The 20,578-nt window shown below is 44.0% G+C and overlaps 2 protein-coding genes across 2 annotated transcripts; both read left to right on the forward strand.

The window, feature by feature from the left end:
- Positions 1-9,621, forward strand: samd1b (sterile alpha motif domain containing 1b). The gene is made up of 7 exons (XM_084561746.1): positions 1-1,461; positions 2,557-2,788; positions 3,121-3,245; positions 7,232-7,280; positions 7,370-7,475; positions 8,942-9,056; positions 9,186-9,621. The coding sequence occupies exons 1-7, from the start codon at positions 286-288 to the stop codon at positions 9,327-9,329; spliced, it is 1,947 nt and encodes a 648-aa protein (XP_084417872.1). The 5' UTR covers positions 1-285; the 3' UTR covers positions 9,330-9,621.
- A 3,367-nt stretch (positions 9,622-12,988) lies between these two features.
- On the forward strand, positions 12,989-20,335 carry LOC311508222 (transitional endoplasmic reticulum ATPase-like). Its single transcript, XM_084572914.1, has 18 exons — positions 12,989-13,593; positions 13,894-14,005; positions 14,080-14,252; positions 14,352-14,494; positions 14,775-14,905; positions 15,726-15,857; positions 15,964-16,066; positions 16,218-16,351; positions 16,482-16,617; positions 16,697-16,809; positions 17,475-17,639; positions 17,786-17,908; positions 18,007-18,219; positions 18,349-18,527; positions 18,625-18,754; positions 19,433-19,591; positions 19,874-20,025; positions 20,121-20,335. Exons 1-18 carry the CDS (start codon positions 13,571-13,573, stop codon positions 20,224-20,226), a joined length of 2,427 nt encoding a protein of 808 aa, XP_084429040.1. The 5' UTR covers positions 12,989-13,570; the 3' UTR covers positions 20,227-20,335.
- Positions 20,336-20,578: the final 243 nt, after the last annotated feature.

Genomic DNA, 20,578 nt, shown 5'->3' on the forward strand with positions numbered 1-20,578 from the left:
AGATTATGACATGCGAACAAAGAACGGAGCTCCCTGGGCTCCGAAGCGAGACAAGTCCACCTTAAATGCAATTTGCGTCTGTGTAGCGGAGAAAGGCGCCATCTTCGGTCCACCTTAAGCGCACAATGTGGCCAACAAACGCAAGCGTACCAGCCAGGCTTCCGTCCTCATTCTCCAGCCGGGGATCGCACTTTGGCTTCCCAGCTTTGACACAGCGTCACTTGTGAAACAACAGGGAGAAAAGACGCACTCGGGCCAAACCCCATCCGCAGCAGGAGGAGAAAGATGTCCGAGCCCAATAAGTACCGGGAGTGGATCCTGGAAACAATCGACTCTCTCCGCTCGAGGAAAGCCCGTCCGGATCTGGAGAGGATCTGTCGAATGGTCCGGAGACGACACGGGTCAGACCCGGACCGAACCAGGACAGAACTGGAAAAACTGATTGAAGAGCACACGGTGCTCAAAGTTAGCTACAAGGGCTCCATATCGTACCGAAACGCGGCGAAGGTGCAGAGAAAAAGCAGAAAGAAGAGTGAGTTTACGGCTGCTGGCAGCGGCAGCGGCGCGGAGGCAGCGAGAGAGCGGACCAAACACGACCATCTGAACAACAACGGCGACAGTGCGCACAGCTTCACCGACCAGGAGGAGGGAGAGGAGGACTCGGAGCCCAGCCCAGGTCCTCACACACAAACATCAACCAACACCACCGGCAAGAAGCTTAAGCCTGCCTCCAGCCCGAGTAGCGGAAACGGGTGCCTCAGTTGTGGCGCAACAACGGGCTGCGCTGTCGGGAGCGGCTGTAAAGAGGAGAAAGCAAGTGCACCGAAAGACAAGGGATTAGGACAGCGGGGAGCCGGGGACAGCCCGTCGCCTGGTCTCGACCACGGAGCGGGCGCACACGATGGGGGCGATGCCAGCAGGATAACACCGAGCAAAGCCGATGCAGTTGGCGGAGGGAAGGCGCCCGGTCCGTCCGGAGCTGACACCCCCAGCAAAACTTGCTCTGGGAGCGCCAGCACCCTCCCTCAACATCAGAGACAGAAGCAGACTGTGCCCCTCAAGCCCAAACTTCGAGTCGAGGGAGGGGGCAGCAGAACAGCGGGGAGCCAAGCCAACTCCGACCTGGGCGACAGGCTGGTGGCTTCTGTTCGCAGCCTGTCCGAGAGGAGCCTCCGAGGGGGCTCCTCCGCCGCCACCAGAGGCCAAATGAAGCCGCTCGGGTTGAAGGAGATTCTGGGCTATCTGAGCAGCCAGGAACGGCTGTCGGAGGAAAAACTGACCCGAGGCAAAGTCAAAGTGGTCATGGAGAGAGAGGTGGCGAGGGGCAGGCTGCGCAGGACCCGCTGCGGGAACATTACTCTTCCTCTGAGGGGGATGGTGGTGGAGGAGCCGATGCCGAAGAATGTGTCCGCTGACAGACTTGCAAAGAGCGCACTGCAGGACAAACACACTGTGAAAAAGGTGGGCAATGCTAACTTAACATTTCCAACACGTCCTGAATGTACAGGGCACACCGAACGGCGTCGGCTTGATGGCTCGCTGATAAATTAATGATCACTGGTTCAAACAGCAAGCACGGCTCCGGGACGCGCTCTGCTTCCGTTGCCAAATAACCCGCATTTGTTTTCTTGTTGAAGCTCGATGTTTAATGTGTAAAAGTGTTTCAAGGGATTTCCGAGATTAAGGGGGGATTTATTGTTGTTTCTCGGTGTCGGTTCGTTGTCAGCTGGATGCGACAGCGCTTGTGTTGCGTTTGTCCTCTGTAGCCTCGTCTAATAAATGTGTGTAGCTCGGCTTCCTGCACAAAAGGTGCGGGTTACATAGAGGAGCAGCAGACAGCTCCGGAGCGGCTTCCCCGGCTCCCGTGGACGAGAGCGCGCACCATAAAGAGCGTCTCTTCGTGGCGCGAGAGCGGGCGCCTTCTCATTTCGTAGCCACATCACTATTTGAGGTCAATAACACCAGATTTTTCGCTCTGAGGAACTTTAGCTGCGCGGACCGGAGCGCGGAGTGTCTGGGCCTGCCGCGCAGTAGGCGGTGTCTGTCTAAACTTGAGACGTGCCGCTGCCGCGCTCCTGTGAGCGCCGCTCCGCTGCTCAGGCCGGCGGAGGACTCAGCCCGAAGAGCCGGGCGTCGCGTTTGCTCCTGCATTTCACGTTTAGAGGCGCCATTCTGGCCGCTTACTTTTGTTTTTTTTTAATATCCTCTTCTTCTCGCCATCCCGGCATCCCTCCCTTGTCCGTGCCTCATTAAATCCTTTGTATCGTTTCTGACAGCACACTCTCCTCCCTCTCCTTCCTCCCCTGTGGGCGCAAACTTGAGTCGTTATTTCTGAGGTCTGTCTCCAAATGGGAGGTGTTTGTGAGCCCTTAATATACACCTCACCGAAGAATTCAACAGAATTCAAGAAGATCTGCTATTTATTGTTGTTTAAACCTCAAATCACAAGGGGCCGTTCCCAAACTCAAACTCCGAGAATGAAGCCAGCGCTTGATCATCTGTCGACTCCCTCTGTGTGACAGAAACATGTTTTGTTACAACTTTGTGTCCCTCCAGGAGAACGGTCCGATGGAAACGGCCAGTGAAGAAGAAGAGCGGGGAGACAATGAGGAAGAGGAGGAGGAGGAAGAGGATGATCCCCAGAGTTCTGATGAGGAGGGAGGACGATCCGTGGTAGCCATGACAACCGAACCAGGGCTCATTGAGAAAACCGCCGAAGATGCAGAGATCCAGACAGCATCAAAGCAGGAGAGCCCTCCGCAGCAGCAGCAGCAGCAGGGTGGCATAGGTGTGTGTGCGTGTTTGTGTGTGTGTGTGTGTGTGCGGGAGAGAGGCTAATTAAAAATGTCAACTACTATCATCATTATCACCAGGATGCTGTAATAATCCTCCTCCGTTAAGAAGTGTCACCGCCATGACCACCGCCACTCATTCTTGAGTGGTTAATGAAATTATAACCTAAAACTTTGATCATTTTTGAAAACCTGTTTTTTAATATAAACATTTCACCCGTTCCTAGAAACTTTATTGCGTTTTAGATATCACTGTTAGAGTGCTATTAGTGTCACTTCGGTTTTCTGGTAGTGTTCATTTCCTCTCTTTCGGCTGCTGCTTTCTCAGAGATGCCTGGGCTTGATTTCCTCCCCAAGACGCAGTCGCCACCTGTTCAGGGAGCCTCGCCGTCCCAGTGTAACGGTGCACGCTCAGAGGAGAAAGTTCCTGAACGGCTACAGATGGAGACACAAGTGAGTATGAGCATGTGCGTCTGTGCTGTCAGTTTTTTTTTATTGCTGGATGATGTTTTTTTCCCCCCCACACACCCTTTATCAGAACAGAAAAAGGTAAAAGAACTTGGAGAATGATTACAGATGCCACAGACTGGGTGACAAAACAACTTAAATGGCCCTGGAAGAGGACAGAAATTAAGCCACTTAAACAGAGTGAGACCCATTTTAATCAGCTGTGTTCTCCCATTCTCTTCCCATTGACTCTAGAATGCATTTATTGTCCTTGCATGAAGAACAACAAGGGTTAGAGTCATCTCCTCTGTAGTTTTGTGTAAGAGCAAAGGAGACAGTATAAAAACACGCTATAAAATGACCCATATAAAAAACAATAAGGTAAAGATAAGAGAAACACAGTATATAAAAACACTCAACAAAAGCTTGGCAGTAATATATGTGTGTGTGTGTATGTGTGATGCAAATGAAAGGTTATAATAAGGTTGCATAAAATTAGAGGAATAATCAGATATGGTGCATTTAGCCCTAAACCGTAGTAAAAATAAATAAATAAATCTGAACCAAGACATACTTTTATAGTAAGTATTTGGCTTTTCATTTAAAAAAATACATATTTTATGTACATTTTTTTTATTTTATATATCTTTTATTTATTTTTACCTTATTGTGCTTGAGACAGAGCAACCACTGATATAACTTCTCAAGCTTAAAAGTGAATGTCTGAACACAGAACATGTTGTGAATGTTTAAACTGCATTTCAGCATCTATTGTTTTTTTGTTTTGTTTTTTTCTGTGTCCCTATCTTGTTTGATTTTGGAAGTGTTTTCATCCAGTGATTGAATTCAGAGAATCTCAGGTAATGTTTTTGTAGGAGAAAATCTCCTCTATGATCATAAGAGCGGTTTTAAACCTAGAGCAGAACATAATCAGACACAATTAATACACTGCTTTAAACATTTATTTGAGATACAAAGATACACCATAAAGAGCCAACAATTTAAGACTATTAATTAAAATAAATGTCTCTCACCCTACCATGAGAATTTATAATTTATAAAACCTTCATCCAAAAAGTGTGAAACTCACTGGCCATCAAGGAGAACATAATGCCTTCATTTCCCGTAAGAGTGGCGAAAGAGCACATTTGTAATGTACACTGGGATGAAAAACATTTTTGTTTCAGGGTTCTATAAAGAAAAAGGCAACTCAACTGATCTACACTGTTGCCTGCAAAGTTGGAATAAAAGATTTTCAATCTCTTCTCATGAAATGATTGCGACAGTGTGATTTGTTTTTGGTAGATAAACCTTATTGATCAATCTCTTCCAAACATATTACTGACTGTGAATAAATAGGAATAAATGTCTGAAAACAAAATGATTCCAACTTTTTGGGCAACAGCGTATTTCCAGTTGATGTTGCTGAATTCCCTTTAGCTGCTGCAGTGTTATACTCCCATTGTTGTTGTGTATGCTCACTATCTCAGCACACTGTAATATAAGTGAGAGTGTATTGCTGCCTTCAAATGGAACTCATAGTATGGTATGACATTAGAAATCGTGTACGCAAAATTGTTTGTGCGTTGAAGTGGTAACGTTGGCCGTAAGTCGTGAGAAGACTGCTGGTAGGCAACTGTGGCATCTAGAAGCCACCGAGGCTAATGGTCTAGCAAGCTCAAGAGCGGTTAACTTAATTTAGAAAATGCACATGCGTAATGAAAGGATGGGAACATCATATTCCTCAGGTATGTTATAAAATTATAAAGAAAACTCTTTATCAGCAAACACATCACAACTTAGGACATATCGGAAAACCCCAGTTATGAGGTTGTGGATGCCACAAGAGGGCGCTGTTCATATGGAGTTTATTTGTGAATAAGGTGAACGCAATCTCATTTCCAGGAAACAACAATTAATGTCATTAGTAACATGTGTCCTCCTGTTATGTTGAGGGTCTATAGAGATTAGATTGTCTTGGTGTTGATATAAAATAAAATACTGAACTTAAATCAAATATGGCAGGTCAGCAAGCTGTGCAGCACCTCATAGAACTCATAAGAACAGTGTGTAAAATGTTTGAATGAGACCGCCATCTGTTCACCAAACTACCATAGAGGAATTATTCCACTCTACTTGCTAACATAACTACAGTTAACATAAATGTGATGTATTATAAAGTTGTTCCAATACCAATACCAGGATCAGAAATGCCTCCTATACTGCCCACAGGATCGGATCTGGTATTGGCTGTTTTGTCAAGTGTAAAATACTAATAGACTGGTTGGTCAAGTTGTGCCATGCTTCCACCATCAACTACTGTTTATAGGAGCAAAGAGCAAAATTTGGCAATACCTTCAACGTGCGATTGTGCATGCCATGCAGATGCTCCGTTACAGCGTGTGCAAGGCTCTAGCTACAAGGGGAGGCATCAGTGATGCTGTTTCAACACCAGTAGTCGTATGAAGCATTTGAAGAGCCACACGAAAAGGCTTGATGAGATCAAGAAGGCTAAAGGGAAAGAAAAGGAAAAACTGCAGCAGCAAATGATGGAAATGGAATTCAGACAAGGCTAAAATAATCAATAGAGACTGACCAAATTCATTGTTCGGTTGTTGTGGAAAACTTGGAGTTTTTGCCGCTGAGTGGATCATAAGGGTGTAGGTTGCCACATCACGAATACGTCCCATAAACTGCTATCCATGTTTTATGATGAGACAGCGATGGAGCATATTTTACGCTGGCTAAATGATGTGAAGGATATAAACTGATTTTCATTTTAAATGTCCTGATTTGATATTGGTATTTTGTGTTGGGATATTAGTGGTTTTATACACCAATCAGACATAACATTATTACCAATATTGTGTAGGTCTCCCTTGTGTCTCCAAAACAGTTGTGACTCATCAGAGAATGGACATGGGCCTTCTGAGGGTGTCCTGTGGTGTCTGGCAACAGGATGATGTTAGTGGGGGCCTTTGGGTCCTATGGGTTGAGGGGAGGGGCCTCTGTGGATCATCCCACAGACACTTGATAGTTTGGGACCTTGGAGTGGGGTGTGGTGGTTAGCACTGATGCGTCACAGCACGAAGGTTATGGGTTCGAATCCATGCTTCATGCTCTCCCTGTGTCTGCATGGGTTTTCTCCGGGCTTCCTCCCATCGTTAGGTTAATTGGTGATTCTAAATTGGCTGTAGGCGTGAGTGTGAATGGTTGTCTGTCTCTCTGTGTTAGCCCTGTGATAGACTGGCGACCTGTCCAGGGGCAGCTCGTCCAATGACAACTGGTATAGACTCCAGCCTCCCAGAGGACAAGCAGCTACAGAAAATGAATTAATTAATTTGGAGGCCAGGTCAACACCTTGTGCTGTTCATGTTTTTTTAGTTGTTCTTAAAGCGTTTTTGTGTGTGTGCCTGTGTCAGGCTGCATCCTGCTGGGGATGGCTGCTGCCATCAAGGAGTGTCATTGCTATGGGGTGGGGGTGCCTGGTCTGGTCTAGGTGGGTGGTACATGTCTAAGTAACATCCACATGAATACCAGGTCCAAATGTTTCCAAGTAGAACATTGAATTGTGTCATGATGGTCAATGTTATTTACTTCTCCTGTCAGTGGTTTTAATGTTGTGGCTGATGGGGGGTGGGGCTGTTTTATCTTATCACAGAGACAGGCGAGTAAAATTCCATTGAATTGCACAAGTTTAGGGCTGTTGAAGACAGATTTCAGTTCTCCACTGGGTGTTACTCATCAGCTTTATCAAACTTCGCCCCCCCCCCCCCCTCCCCCTCGGGTCCCCTTCATACCTTGCACATCATCATTTACACTCCCACAGCAGATGGCCCAAATGTCCCGCTGCAGCTCTGTCGTGGTTTACGTCGATGCAGCCAGCTCCTCCCGTCCTTCATTTTGGGTGGAGGTCGTATCGCTCTGTCGCGTTCAACATTCCTCTGGCACTGTCCCCTTTGTGTGACCCTCTCTCTTCTCTCCACGCACAGAACCAGGTGCAGCATGATGGGATGAACCACTCCTCTTCAGGCTTTAATGGTGAGTTTTTCTTTACCTATCAGCTCAAAAATGTGTGTTTGTTTGTGTTTGGATGGGGAATCACACTCGGCATAATGTTTTCCTCGTAGGCGGCTCGGATTGTAAGACAGAGGACGGCGTGTCGTCCTGCCTGCTTACACCCACTTCCTCCCCAAGAGACTCCGAAGAACGAGGGATTAGCGTGAGCAGTGGAGAGTGAGTACAGTAGAGATGCCGGGGTGCTAACTAAATAATAGATAACAAACAGAGAACATCCCTGTGCTTTCTGGGTTAATCAGCATGGAGGATATTACTAAGGTAAAGTTGAATATAGGTTGTAAATGATTTTCTCACATATCAAACAATACATTTTTCATTCCTGCAGCTTTTGCCGTCAAGTACAAAAACACTGCACACTTAATTCCTTGTTTTTTCACACCTTCCAACAGCACCCTACTGACTGCAGCCCTCCAAGAACACTAAAACTTGCACACAACTTACTTCTCACTCTGGAAATACATGATGCTGCAGGCTGTGCAGGTCTACTAAACTGAACTAGACACATTTATGTTCTCTCCTGAACTCTGCGTGCAACACAAAAGTGTCAGCAAACACCTTAATATTGAATACACACGGACAACTTATATTTTAGCACGTGAGTAATTCCCTAGTGCGAGCGAGCGAAGTGCTGTTTCGCACTCTTCATTAAACGTACAAACCTCTGATACACAACTCATACAACACTAGTCCTTTGCTTTAACACGTTCACTGCACAACTGCATCTATACTTTTACGCAACCTTTCACCATGTCTGCTCACCTGTAAACGCAAAGGCACATCAGTGCATCAGTTGCAGAGGCGGCCTGCTCCTTGCAGACTGCCCAGGCATAGTAAATAGTGTGGGACCTCTGAGCTGCCCAAAGTGCTTGTGTGAGTAACCACTTGTAACCATAAATTACCTCACTAAAATAAGACAGTTGCAAATAGACACATATCCGATTACAACAAAGCGGCATAGTAATTCAGACGGAAATACTAATAAATAAAGTTGTCGTATTTGGCATTTGTTCACAGTTAATGTCTGGTTGTTGTTTATGATCTGCCGTACAGACATCAAGAGAGTACTGGGTGCTTGGCTTGGCGATTCTCTGCAGGCATATTTACCTTTTGTTTGTTTTGGGGACTTTTTGTAGCTCGAGTGTGGTTTCCAGCAAATAAAACACACGTCCACACCAGCAACACCTGTTGTTCTCCTAACGCCGTTGCTCTGCTACGTTGTACGTATCTGAGGGCCTCCATTCAGCCTGTGTGGATGTGGACTTCCTCAAATTAAGGCTAAAAAAGAAAAGAAAAATACTTTGGCTGCACTGTAAGAAATTGCAGTTTACGTTTGAATATCCAATCACCATCAGGCACTACACGTCAGGCGTTTCACACACAGTGATACACCTGTCCCATGTACGTAGCCCTTTCCCTGATTATATTATCCTCACAACGTAAAGTGAACTATTCAAGCGGACTATTCAGATTAATAACGTCATACCTGATGGTCCTGATCATACCACCAGTGACACAGCGCAATCTCAAGTTCAAGTTTTAATTAATTTGTCTCTAAATATGCTAATCCTGTAGGATGTGTAATGCACAAGTGACCTAAGTGCCCTCTTTCCACATCTGTCTAGACTTATAAAATCTGAGGGGGTCAGTGGGAGCCCGATGGACTGGACAGTGGCTGATGTGGTCAGTTATTTCACATCAGCAGGTTTTCCTGAGCAGGCTGTTGCCTTCAGGACCCAGGTGAGCCCGTTCTTTTCTTTAACTGCCACTAGAGAGCGCCATAGACAGGCACAAAAGTTTGGACTTGCACCCTTCTTTAAAGACGTAACCTGCATGTACCCCCATGCACTGCTCTGCTCTCTTCATCAGGAAATCGACGGAAAGTCTCTTCTCCTCATGCAGCGTAATGATGTCTTGACTGGCCTGTCAATCAGGCTCGGTCCCGCCCTCAAGATCTACGAGCGACACGTAAAGGTTCTGCAGAAAACACACTTTGAGGATGACGACTGCTAACAACACACACGAAACACATGTAGACTGTTTGTACATATATCTCAAGTAATCTAAAAATGCATGCGGCGTCATATACAGTAAAATACACTTTTCGTCACACACATGCAACAACACACGCACACACACATGCACCACCACACGCACACACACACACACACACTCACACACACACACATACCTCTGTTTCTCTTCCCCCTGGCCTTCTACCACTGGTTTGATCCTTGACACAGAAAGGAGACTGGATTTTCTGGAAAACAAGGTGTTTTTCTACCAAACAGAGCACAACTGTGAAAGTAGACTCATAAAACTTTTTTTTGAAGCAGAGATTCAAAACAATCATGCAATTCCTTTTTTTCTTCTTCTTCTTTTTTTTTTTTACAATTAAGCACTTTGCAGTTTTATTGCTAAAACTGTGCAGGATGGTTTGTGTTTGACCTTTTATTTTGTTATTTTGAAAGAGGTTGCGTTTTTTCTGGGGTGGGTGGGGTCACTGAATGTTGCTGGGGTTTTTTTTGGCTGTGATCTGAGGGTTTCTTTCTTGTGGGTGCATGTTTGTCTGTGTAGATGTAGACGGAGCATGTTGGACAATTAGAACCATTTAGAAGTTGACCAAACTGAATATATATATTTCCTGGTATTGGCTCATGGTTGGGATGTCTAACCATTGTGTTACGTGTCCAGAGAAAAATCAGGTGCCGAGTTCATGTCCTTTCACAAACTGTTCTTGGTCAAAGCAATAAACTGATAATTACTCCCTGGATGTCTGAGAGGTCGCTGGACCTTGTTAGCTCGTCCAAGGCTGGGGATAAACCTACTTTCTAACCTTGCATTCGCTGTGAAAACTGACTTTGTCATGATAGCAATTGTTCACATATTTGCCTATTTACCACATGAATTGCTGTAGCATCCCACTAGAGGGCGAACTTAGACCATATAAAACATATAAAACATTAGTGTTATTCAGTTGCTGAATTAATATGTGGAAAGTCATGTCAGTGTAGCCAGCTCAGAGTGACACCAAGTGAAAAAAAAGACGCTGTTGGCACAGTCCTCATTTTGTTTTACCAATATTTGCCTTTGTGAATGGACGTAATGGCCTTGTACTGTCTCCATTACATTCTGCAGGTTTCCTTACGTTTCTAAAATGGTACAGATCTCTCCAAGCCATTTCCAGAGATACATTTGTCACTGTGAACTGGCAGTGACAACAGCATGTTAGCAAAAATGACCACCTTTCGCGTCTCCATACTGCCTCTACTGTTCATGTTCATACAGATGCAGGATATGCTAGTCATCATGCACACATGAACGCGTAGTTAAAGCAAATATATCTGTCGCCTAATGTAGCTGGCCTATGGGTCACCACTCAGGGGCTGGGTTCACAGTTATACTATGGCTTGAGTCTTGAGTCTCCTTATTAACATCTAAATTCTCAAGAAAGTCCAATTTGCTTTGAATTAAGACTAAATTGAAACATTTTAATCTCAATTTCATAGTACCTATTCAGAGAGACATGAGTCAGGATGTATGTCCACATATTGTATGCTAACTGCTCAGCCTGCAGTAACTACAAATGAAAGATATTTTTCAAGCTAAAAAGCTGCCTGACTCACTACAGCATCATTTTGGAAGAATTTGACAAACAACAGAAAAATTTCAATTAGCTTAAAAATGTCAGTGCAGCGCCGACCTCATTGCTCAGGCTCTGGACTATTTATCATAAATAAATCACTGAGCTGGAAAGCAGAGTCAGTCTTACAAGTTACAACTATGAGTTGCTTGGTCACTTAGCAACACATGTACTGATCCAATCAGGAGTGATGATCCATATAAACAGGAAGTCACTGTAGCAGTGCAAGCTAGCATAGCATATGCTTTTTTGTAATATTTTTACAATGAGCATGAAGGTTCAGGTTGGATAAATTGACCCCTTTAAGCCTTTACTACTAAAGACTACTGGTGGATCGTATATTAGCAAGCTAACATTTGCTTTGTCATTTGGTTCACTTGGCTAACAATAGATACACTTGACATTTATGCTGCCTTCAAATGGAACTCGAGAAAATCATGCTTACGTCATGGGAAGTTGTGTACACAAAAATACTTGGTGTTTTGTTTTAACACAAGTACATAAGTTGTGAGAACACCGCTGCTAGGTCTGCCACTAAGGCTAACAGTTAGCAAGCTAATGACAATTTCTAGGAATTGTAAAGACATAAAGAAAAAATGAGGCCTTTGGAGAAAAATGTATTTTACTCATACATGTCATAAAACTACAAAGGAACCTCAGTAACAACTAAATTAGATTATATCAGATTACATCCATTTCCATCACCTGTAAAAACATCAGCAGGCACGTCACAACTCATGAACTCTGACCTTATCGAAAATATCCAGTTACGAGGTGCTGAATACCACCAGAGGTGTCCATTCATACTGTATAAACTTTACTTGTGACCGCCGTTAACGCGACCCCATTTGAAGGCAGCATTACTGCTGACTATTTGAGAACAACTAAGCTCCACGTAAGAGCATGTTTGTGAGATGAAACCAGCTTTAATTTAAAGTGTGGTGCAACCTTATGTTTCAGTGGGCAAATGAAAGCAACTGAAAATCCTCACTCCTGTAGAAAAAAACTTTTTACAACAAACCTGACATATTTTCCTCTGTTTTGTGTCATTTGGTCACAGCTGGTCAGCAGATATCACTGATTGTTACCAACAGAGCTTGGCTCTTAGTCCACCCTGAGGCTAAAAGTAAACCAGTCTAACTTGCATTAGTCTAAGAAGGCCAAATACTTGGAGACCAGTCTAAAATATCTCTGTGAAACCAGCTCCAGAGTAAGTTGCAGAAAGGCTGATCAAATACACCAGCTAACTGAGCTGAAATCAGCAGAACAATCAACTCTCTACTATATATACGTAGCAAATAATGTAAATATTTTAAGACAGATTCATTAGCCATTTGTAAAATTAATGGAACAACATTACCTAACTGAAAGATGTTACGGCAGGTTAAAGCTGAGTCAATCACTAATCTCACGCCACCAGCAAATTTTTAAAGGTCGATAGTTAGCAACTAAATGTTGTCTAAATTGTTACACAACTCATTCCCATATGTGCTTTAGCAGGATACATTCCAGGTTGTTGCGTTACCAAACTAATGTCTTTTCCACTGTTGATTATACTGTTTTAATTTTGTCAAATGTTCATTTTGTTCATTCTCTGCTCATCGATGTTCAAGTCAAATCAAATGTCTCTTTGTGCATTCAACCTACCTCTCACTTTCATTCTCTCTCCAAGAACACTTTCAGGCAGAACACTTGTTAACATTATTTCATGCTTATTTGTTAAATCATTTGCAGAGAACATCTGTGTCTGAGTGCTGATTCTCAAAGAGGGATGTACAGTGTGTCTATGCCCTTGTTGCTTGTTATTTGTTAAAGGTCAATTTTAGTAATAAAAGTTGAAATTGAAATAACTCTGTGTGAATGCTCGGTTGTTCTCGTTGACATGTTGTTGAAACTTATCCCATGTTTGTGTGTCTTTATTGGAGGGCTGTGTGTGTGTACGTTTTGTGTGTGTGCCAGATACAAGTGTTCACATGTGGAGTGTGAGGGAAGGAACGACAGACGGTTTAGAGCAGCTGGGTTGCAAAACCAGCTCCCTTCGACCACAAGAAGTCGAAGTCGATTGACCATGCCATGTTTTAGAAAAGAGAATACCATACAACTGTTCTTTTTGGGGGAGGGAAATCCACACAGAATTTATTTTGACCCACAAATATTTCACACTATTTGGGACTAGCTATGCTTTTGCATGCATTTGGTGGTTGGTGGCAGGGAGGCAGAGGAAATATCGTGCTATATCTGTTCTGGGACACTCTCCAAGGTAAGTGCCTCGAGATCTCGGTGTGAATGTGAAAGTGTGTGAGCGCCCATGTCAGGGTTATAATAAGACAGAGAAGCAGATGGGCATATTTATATCTCTGATAAACAGGCAGGCTGCAGCTCTCGCTAACATGGTGGTGGAAGACAGAGGAAACAGAAAACACTGAGACTGTGCTGGGAACCTCTGAGCTTCAGGAAGACCTCACCACATCAGACAGACTCTCAAATCAGTGGCATTGATTAGAACCGGGTCGACTCCTACGTGTGCCACCCGAAGAAGGCGGAGAGGGAGTGTGAACCCTCAGGGTGAAAATTTGAGAGTATCTGATTGACGAGATAAAGGACGGCAGTCATGCCAGGCTCAGGAGGAGCAGAGTGAGTGAAGCAGCTGCCAATGAGCAGTATGTTTGTGTCTGTATACTTACTCATGCATATTTGAACATACAATATTTTGTAGATACGGAGTGACATATTTTATCCAGCATGCAGCGCTTGTGCTTATGATAAATAAAACCGTGCAGTTCAGAAATTAATAAGATATTTGAATATGTTTATACAGTCAAGTAGTTGCTACGTGCAGAGCCCAAAGGATTCTAAATACAGCACTGTGTCACATGAGGAAATCAGAGCTTCATGTGCAGCGCCCACATGTGAGGGTGTCATGTTGTTTTGAAGTGCAAAGGCAGAAGATTTCTCCACCGCCATCCTCAAGCAGAAGCACAGACCAAACCGTCTCATTGTGGACGAGGCCCTCAACGAGGACAGCAGCATCGTCAGCCTGTCACAGGTGGGTAAGGTGTACGTGTAGTCAACACCAGACTTGTTTGTTCTCAGACTTGTCCGCCCGTGTGTTTCCATTAGAATAAGACGGAGGAGCTGCAGCTCTTCAGAGGGGACACGGTCGTGCTGAAGGGGCGGAAACGTCGGCAAACGGTGTGCATCGTCCTGACCGATGACACCTGTGGAGATGAGCGGATTCGGATGAACCGTGTGACGCGCAACAACCTGCGAGTACGTCTCGGTGACGTCATCAGGTAGATCTCACACCTGTGTCTGTCAAGTTATAGAGTCAACATGTTAGGCATGAGATGAATGTACCGAATAATTAATAGATGATATGTGTGTACTCATAGTATCCATGCCTGTCCTGATATCAAGTATGGAAAAAAGATCCATGTCCTCCCCATAGATGACACCATTGAGGGCCTGACAGGAAACCTCTTTGAGGTTTTCCTCAAACCTTACTTTCTGGAGGCTTACCGGCCTGTACACAAAGGTACGGCAACACCTCTCACACCAAGGCGCCGTGACAGCTCACCTGGTTGAGTGGGCGCCACAGAAATGGAGGATCTGATTCCAGCCTCTGCCCTTTACTGTATGTCACTCCCCTCGCCACATTGCTTCCCGTGTCTCTCCATTAATATCTATCCAATAAAGGCGTAAAAAGGCCAACAAACAACAGTCAAATCATCCGTTTCCTTTGCACAACAACATGAAACGTCATCCAATGTCCAGACGCTTCTGTGAGTGCAATAGCCTGCCATCTGTGTTATCAGGGGACATCTTCCTGGTGAGGGGGAGCATGCGGGCGGTGGAGTTCAAGGTGGTGGAGACAGACCCCAGCCCTCACTGCATCGTGGCCCCGGACACGGTCATCTACTGCGAGGGAGAGCCCATCAAGAGAGAGGTCTGTGAGAGAAGTCTCAGGCTTGTGTGAGTGTGTGTTAGCATTCAGTAACCAGGAAGAACTCACCCTCAGGAAATATTTGCTGTATAAGTGTGAATGGATTTAGTAAACAGTAAACTCACGCTGCATCCACGACAATCATCTATCACTGTAAACAGTTTTTCCTATTATTTGTCAGTAACTGTTTTTTTTTTCTGTCATCCTCTTCCATATGTTTTCTCAAATTTGCAGCCTAGTCATTTCTCTTGCTATTCATATGAAATGAGATTGCAGTATGAATACCACACTGAAAAAAATGTTGTAATTTCAGGCCTTAAATTTGTTCTTAATTGTTGTTTGTTGCTAAGTTTGAAGTCAAAATCTGATATCATGAAAACAATATGAAAACTTTTTATATTAAAACGGAGACACTGTGCTGGGTTAGACAGACTTTGATAGCATCACGAAATTTGTGTCAATTTGTCAATGAGTCATTGACACCTCATCCTGTTATGGTGGGATTATTCAGGCCAGATGATCCTCTATAGGCCTCTCTGTGGATCTAGAATCTCATTTGAGAGGGTCTGAAAAGAGACTTCTTTCCTGAGCTTATCAAATATTGACAAACCTGCCTACACCGACCTTCAACCATGCAAGGAAAAAGCACTCATCGCGACGTTACGCTTTGCTCCTAGCAGATGAAATGACTCAGTATGGATCCATTCAGGGTGAAACTGCATCAAAGTCTTCAGTAATCCAGTTTGGATGAGCTCATACAAAGAAAGCTCACCACAAGATGATCTATTAATCGGCACGCTGTGGGCCTCCTTCCCTGTGACAGGATGAAGAGGAGACTCTTAACGACATCGGCTATGACGACATCGGAGGCTGTCGGAAGCAACTGGCTCAGATCAAAGAGATGGTGGAGCTTCCTCTCAGACACCCAGGACTCTTCAAGGCTATAGGAGTTAAGGTGTAGTGCACGAGAACAAACTATCACCTCATGTACGCATTAAACAGCTTCTTTTCATTGTATCATCAGACATTTCTCTTTAGTATGTTCTTTTCTCCTCCCTCAGCCCCCCAGAGGCATCCTACTGTATGGCCCCGCAGGTACAGGGAAGACCCTGGTGGCCAGAGCTGTAGCCAATGAAACTGGTGCCTTCTTCTTCCTCATCAATGGTAGGGCTTTCTTCTAATCACAGCGTTAATGTGACCGAGGATTGATGCTCTTGCAAAATTTCTAAATAGAGCATAAAAATTACAATCTAGGCACCTTTTCTCTGATTTATGGCGATGAGCAACCACGTGGTATTTATTATTCTGTGACCAGGTCCTGAGATCATGAGTAAATTGGCGGGAGAGTCAGAAAGCAACCTAAGAAAGGCATTTGAAGAAGCGGAGAGCAACGCTCCGGCCATCATCTTCATTGATGAGTTGGATGCCATTGCTCCTAAGAGAGAGAAGGTAAACAACGGGAGAAGAGTCTAGACGCTGTTTCAGATCAGTAGCCGTAGAAACTATTACATTTTCTTTGTATGCAGGTAAATAAGAAGTTTGACTGTGTGTGTGTGTGTGTGTGTGTGTGTGTGTGTAGACTCATGGTGAGGTGGAGAGGCGTATAGTGTCCCAGCTCCTGACCCTGATGGATGGCTTGAAGCAAAGAGCTCATGTGGTTGTCATGGCAGCAACAAACCGGCCAAACAGCGTGGACCCTGCTCTAAGACGCTTCGGTCAGGACACACACACACACATTCACACACAAAAATGCAGACCTACATACTTCTTACACATCTGTCGATGTCTCTCCAGGCAGGTTTGACCGTGAGATCGACATTGGGATCCCGGATTCGACCGGCCGACTTGAGATCCTGCAGATCCACACCAAAAACATGAAACTGTCTGACGACGTCGACCTGGAGAGGGTGAGCCTGGATTAATATAACAATTAAACCTCAAACAGTGAGTTGATTGCTAGGTTTTAATAATTGCCTTTTCAAGCGTTAAGTCATTTTAGCTTTTTAATTCCGAAGATCTGCTGACTTTCTTCTTTGACAGTGAACTGAAAATCATTGTCTTTTAGACTGTGAAGAAATGTCTGAAATCTTTGAAATTATCATGAACACGAGTTGGAAATGTAATCATGAGATTAATCTATGACAAAAAACATAATAGATGCAGCTCCAAGGAAATTGTTTGGTATGGTTTTCTTGGCTGTTTTTGTGCTACAATATAAATGTTTGGCAACGAATTCTCATTTAATGCGAATATTTCCCATAAAATAAAACAAGACATCCCCTAAATCCTTTTAAAAGAGTATTACATAAAACTACTGACAAAGTGGAATATAGGAAGAGTGACCCATTTTTTTGTGTGCTGTCTATACTGTATGTGCTGATCTAATCAATAAATATTCAAGTTCTGAAATTCTAGCATTACCAGATTCATTTTAGTTTATTTCAACTGAAGTTAAAAGTGATATATACTGAGAAATACATTAACCTCTGACGACATATCTCTCATCTTTACACGCGTGTTTTTAATAAATAAATATCAATGTCCCTGAGCTGTTTTCCATACTCTATGTCAGATTGCCACGGAGACTCATGGCCACGTGGGCGCCGACCTGGCTGCTCTGTGCTCAGAGGCTGCTCTGCAAGCCATCCGCAAGAAGCTGATCCTCATAGATCTGGAGGACGAATCCATCGATGCCGACCTGCTCAACTCACTGGCTGTCACCATGGACGACTTCCAAGTAAACAAACACGCATACTGGACTCTGTGTGTGTATATTCACTGAAAAGAACACATGACCACATGAATGTGAGCTAGACATTAACATTTCTTAGGAAATGAATAAATGGAGACTGCTCTCCCTAACGCCATCATGTCACCCATCAGTGGGCATTGAGTCAGAGCAACCCATCGGCTCTGAGAGAGACGGTTGCGGAGGTGCCTCAGGTCAACTGGGAGGACATCGGAGGACTGGACGAGGTCAAGAGAGAACTGCAAGAGCTCGTTCAGGTGGAAGAAACACTCACAAGTTGGCTTCATCAGACCCTGCACAAAAATACACACCAGTCCCAGCAGCTACCCATAAATCTTCATCATTCTCTCCTCAGTACCCCGTTGAGTATCCTGACAAGTTCCTGAAGTTTGGGATGACCCCGTCTCGTGGAGTGTTGTTTTACGGCCCTCCAGGCTGCGGGAAAACCCTGCTGGCTAAAGCCATCGCCAATGAATGCCAGGCAAATTTTGTCTCCATCAAGGGACCTGAGATGCTCACCATGTGGTTTGGGGAATCAGAGGCTAATGTCAGGGATGTGTTTGATAAGGTGAGATCAGAGAAATGAAAGAAAAGATAAAGATTATATGATGGAAATGTGGGATTTTTAATGCGAGCTCTGTGCTGATCAGCGTACAGTCCTATTTTACACTGTAACCTCTCTGACCTCTGCCTATAGGCGAGACAAGCGGCCCCCTGTATCTTGTTTTTCGATGAGTTAGACTCCATCGCCAAATCCAGAGGAGGTGGAGGAGGGGACGCAGGTGGTGCAGCTGACAGAGTCATCAACCAGATACTCACAGAGATGGACGGCATGTCCGACAAAAAGAATGTTTTCATCATCGGTGCCACAAACAGGTGCACTTTTTTTTTTTTTCCCCAGCATGTCTGTACACCTAGATGAGCGGCGCCTAGATGAATAACGGATTTCTTCTCCTTACCCTCGTCACACCAGACCAGACATCATAGACGCAGCCATCCTGCGGCCAGGTCGTCTGGATCAACTCATCTACATACCGCTGCCTGACAAACCATCTCGCATGGCGATTCTAAAAGCCAACCTACGCAAGTCCCCAGTTGCACGAGTTAGTGAAACACACACACATTTCTCTCCATATTCTGTATATATATATATATATATATATATATATATATATATATATATATATATATATATATATATCCCTCTTTATCTTTATCAAGTAAAGTGAAGTGAAATTATTACTATTACTAAAGTATATAAGACAGCTTTTCATGGTTCCTAATTAAAAAATGTATTATTGTCGTAGTAACCCATTAAAATAAATCAGATGCACACTGTTGGGGAAGGTTACAATGTGGAACTATAATATGCTATCGCTTTGTTTTACATTAAGACCTTAAGATGCAAAAGAAATAGCATCTGCATTTAGTACATACATGTAACAGGAAAAAACTTGAATTGTCTACAGATCTGCAGAACAGTTCTCAGAACAGGAGAGCGGTGCTCAGACATGTCCAGTTGTCTTTGTTTTAGCTTTCTCTTTGGACATACGAGCACTCAAGTAAAGTGGCATAACCTGAACACTCTAAAATACTTGGTGGCGTGACCCCAGTTGTCTGAGAATACTTAAGTACTCAAGTTTCTCCCTACAGCCCTTTAATATCTTTTGAAATAGGGACACACACGCACACAGAACATGACCAAATAATGTGAATTCAAAGATTCAGTATTTTCTCAGTGCCTTCTGTCTCCTGCTCTTCCTTCCTGTTCCATTCCATAGGATGTGGATCTGCAGTACCTGTCTGGCATCACGGAGGGTTTCTCCGGAGCGGACCTGACAGAAATCTGTCAGCGTGCTTGTAAGCTGGCCATCCGAGAGGCCATTGAGGCTGAGATCAAGGCTGAGCGTCAGCGGCAGAACAGGCCAGGCATCCCGATGGTCAGCTACTGCTGCTGTTCTCTATTCTTGCTTGTTTACACCATATTATTCTGTTTTAAATAGGAGAATACTGATTTGGTTTCTGACTTTCTTTCTCATTATTACACATCTCAAAGTAGTACCAGGCTGTGTGTGCTTGGTACCGAAGGAGATTGTGAAACATAAAACGTTCCCTAAAGGGCGGCTATATGTTTTGTAACTTTTAGCCTTTGGACTGGGAACACACACATACCACAATGTGATTTTTTAACATGTAGTCCTTGTGTATTTTTCTGTCGGAAGGATGAAGATTTCGATCCGGTCCCAGAGATCAGGAAGGACCACTTTGAAGAGGCGATGAGATTTGCCCGGCGCTCTGTTAGTGACAATGACATCCGCAAATATGAGATGTTTGCTCAGACTTTGCAGCAGAGTAGAGGGTTTGGAAACTTCAGGTACACAAATGCACACACACAGAGACCACAGAAAATGTAGGAATATGTTTACCTTGTTTTAGTTGTACTCAAAGTTCCCTCTCCTCCCCACACAGGTTTCCCTCTGCCACTGGCTCCCAGTCTGGAAATCAGGGGTCAGGCCCTCGGTCAGGGAGGCCAAGTCAGTACAGAGAGGAAGGCGATGATGATCTCTATCAGTGACAAAGACTGCGGTGTTGTTTGCTTTCAACTGTGCCTTGCCCCCTGAAAAGGATGGAAACAGACGAATGAACAAGAAGAAATGATAATAGTTACGATGATGTGATTCAATGAATTAGTCACTTTGGTTTAAGGCATTTGAGATTACAAATACAAATGTGAACCCAATTAAGTTTCGGTTTTCACTGTGATCCATTTGCATTAAGGAAATTATGTAAGTTGCGTTCATGTGTCTAAATTATAATAAATACATTTATTTATAACATGTCTTTATAACAAAAACGCTGTATCATTTTAGAGATCAGTTTGCAATAGAGAATGTAGCTAGTATACCAAAAAAAACAACAGGTACCTT

Source organism: Chelon labrosus, assembly GCF_963514085.1.
Source record: "Chelon labrosus genome assembly, chromosome: 2".
Taxonomy (NCBI): domain Eukaryota; kingdom Metazoa; phylum Chordata; class Actinopteri; order Mugiliformes; family Mugilidae; genus Chelon; species Chelon labrosus.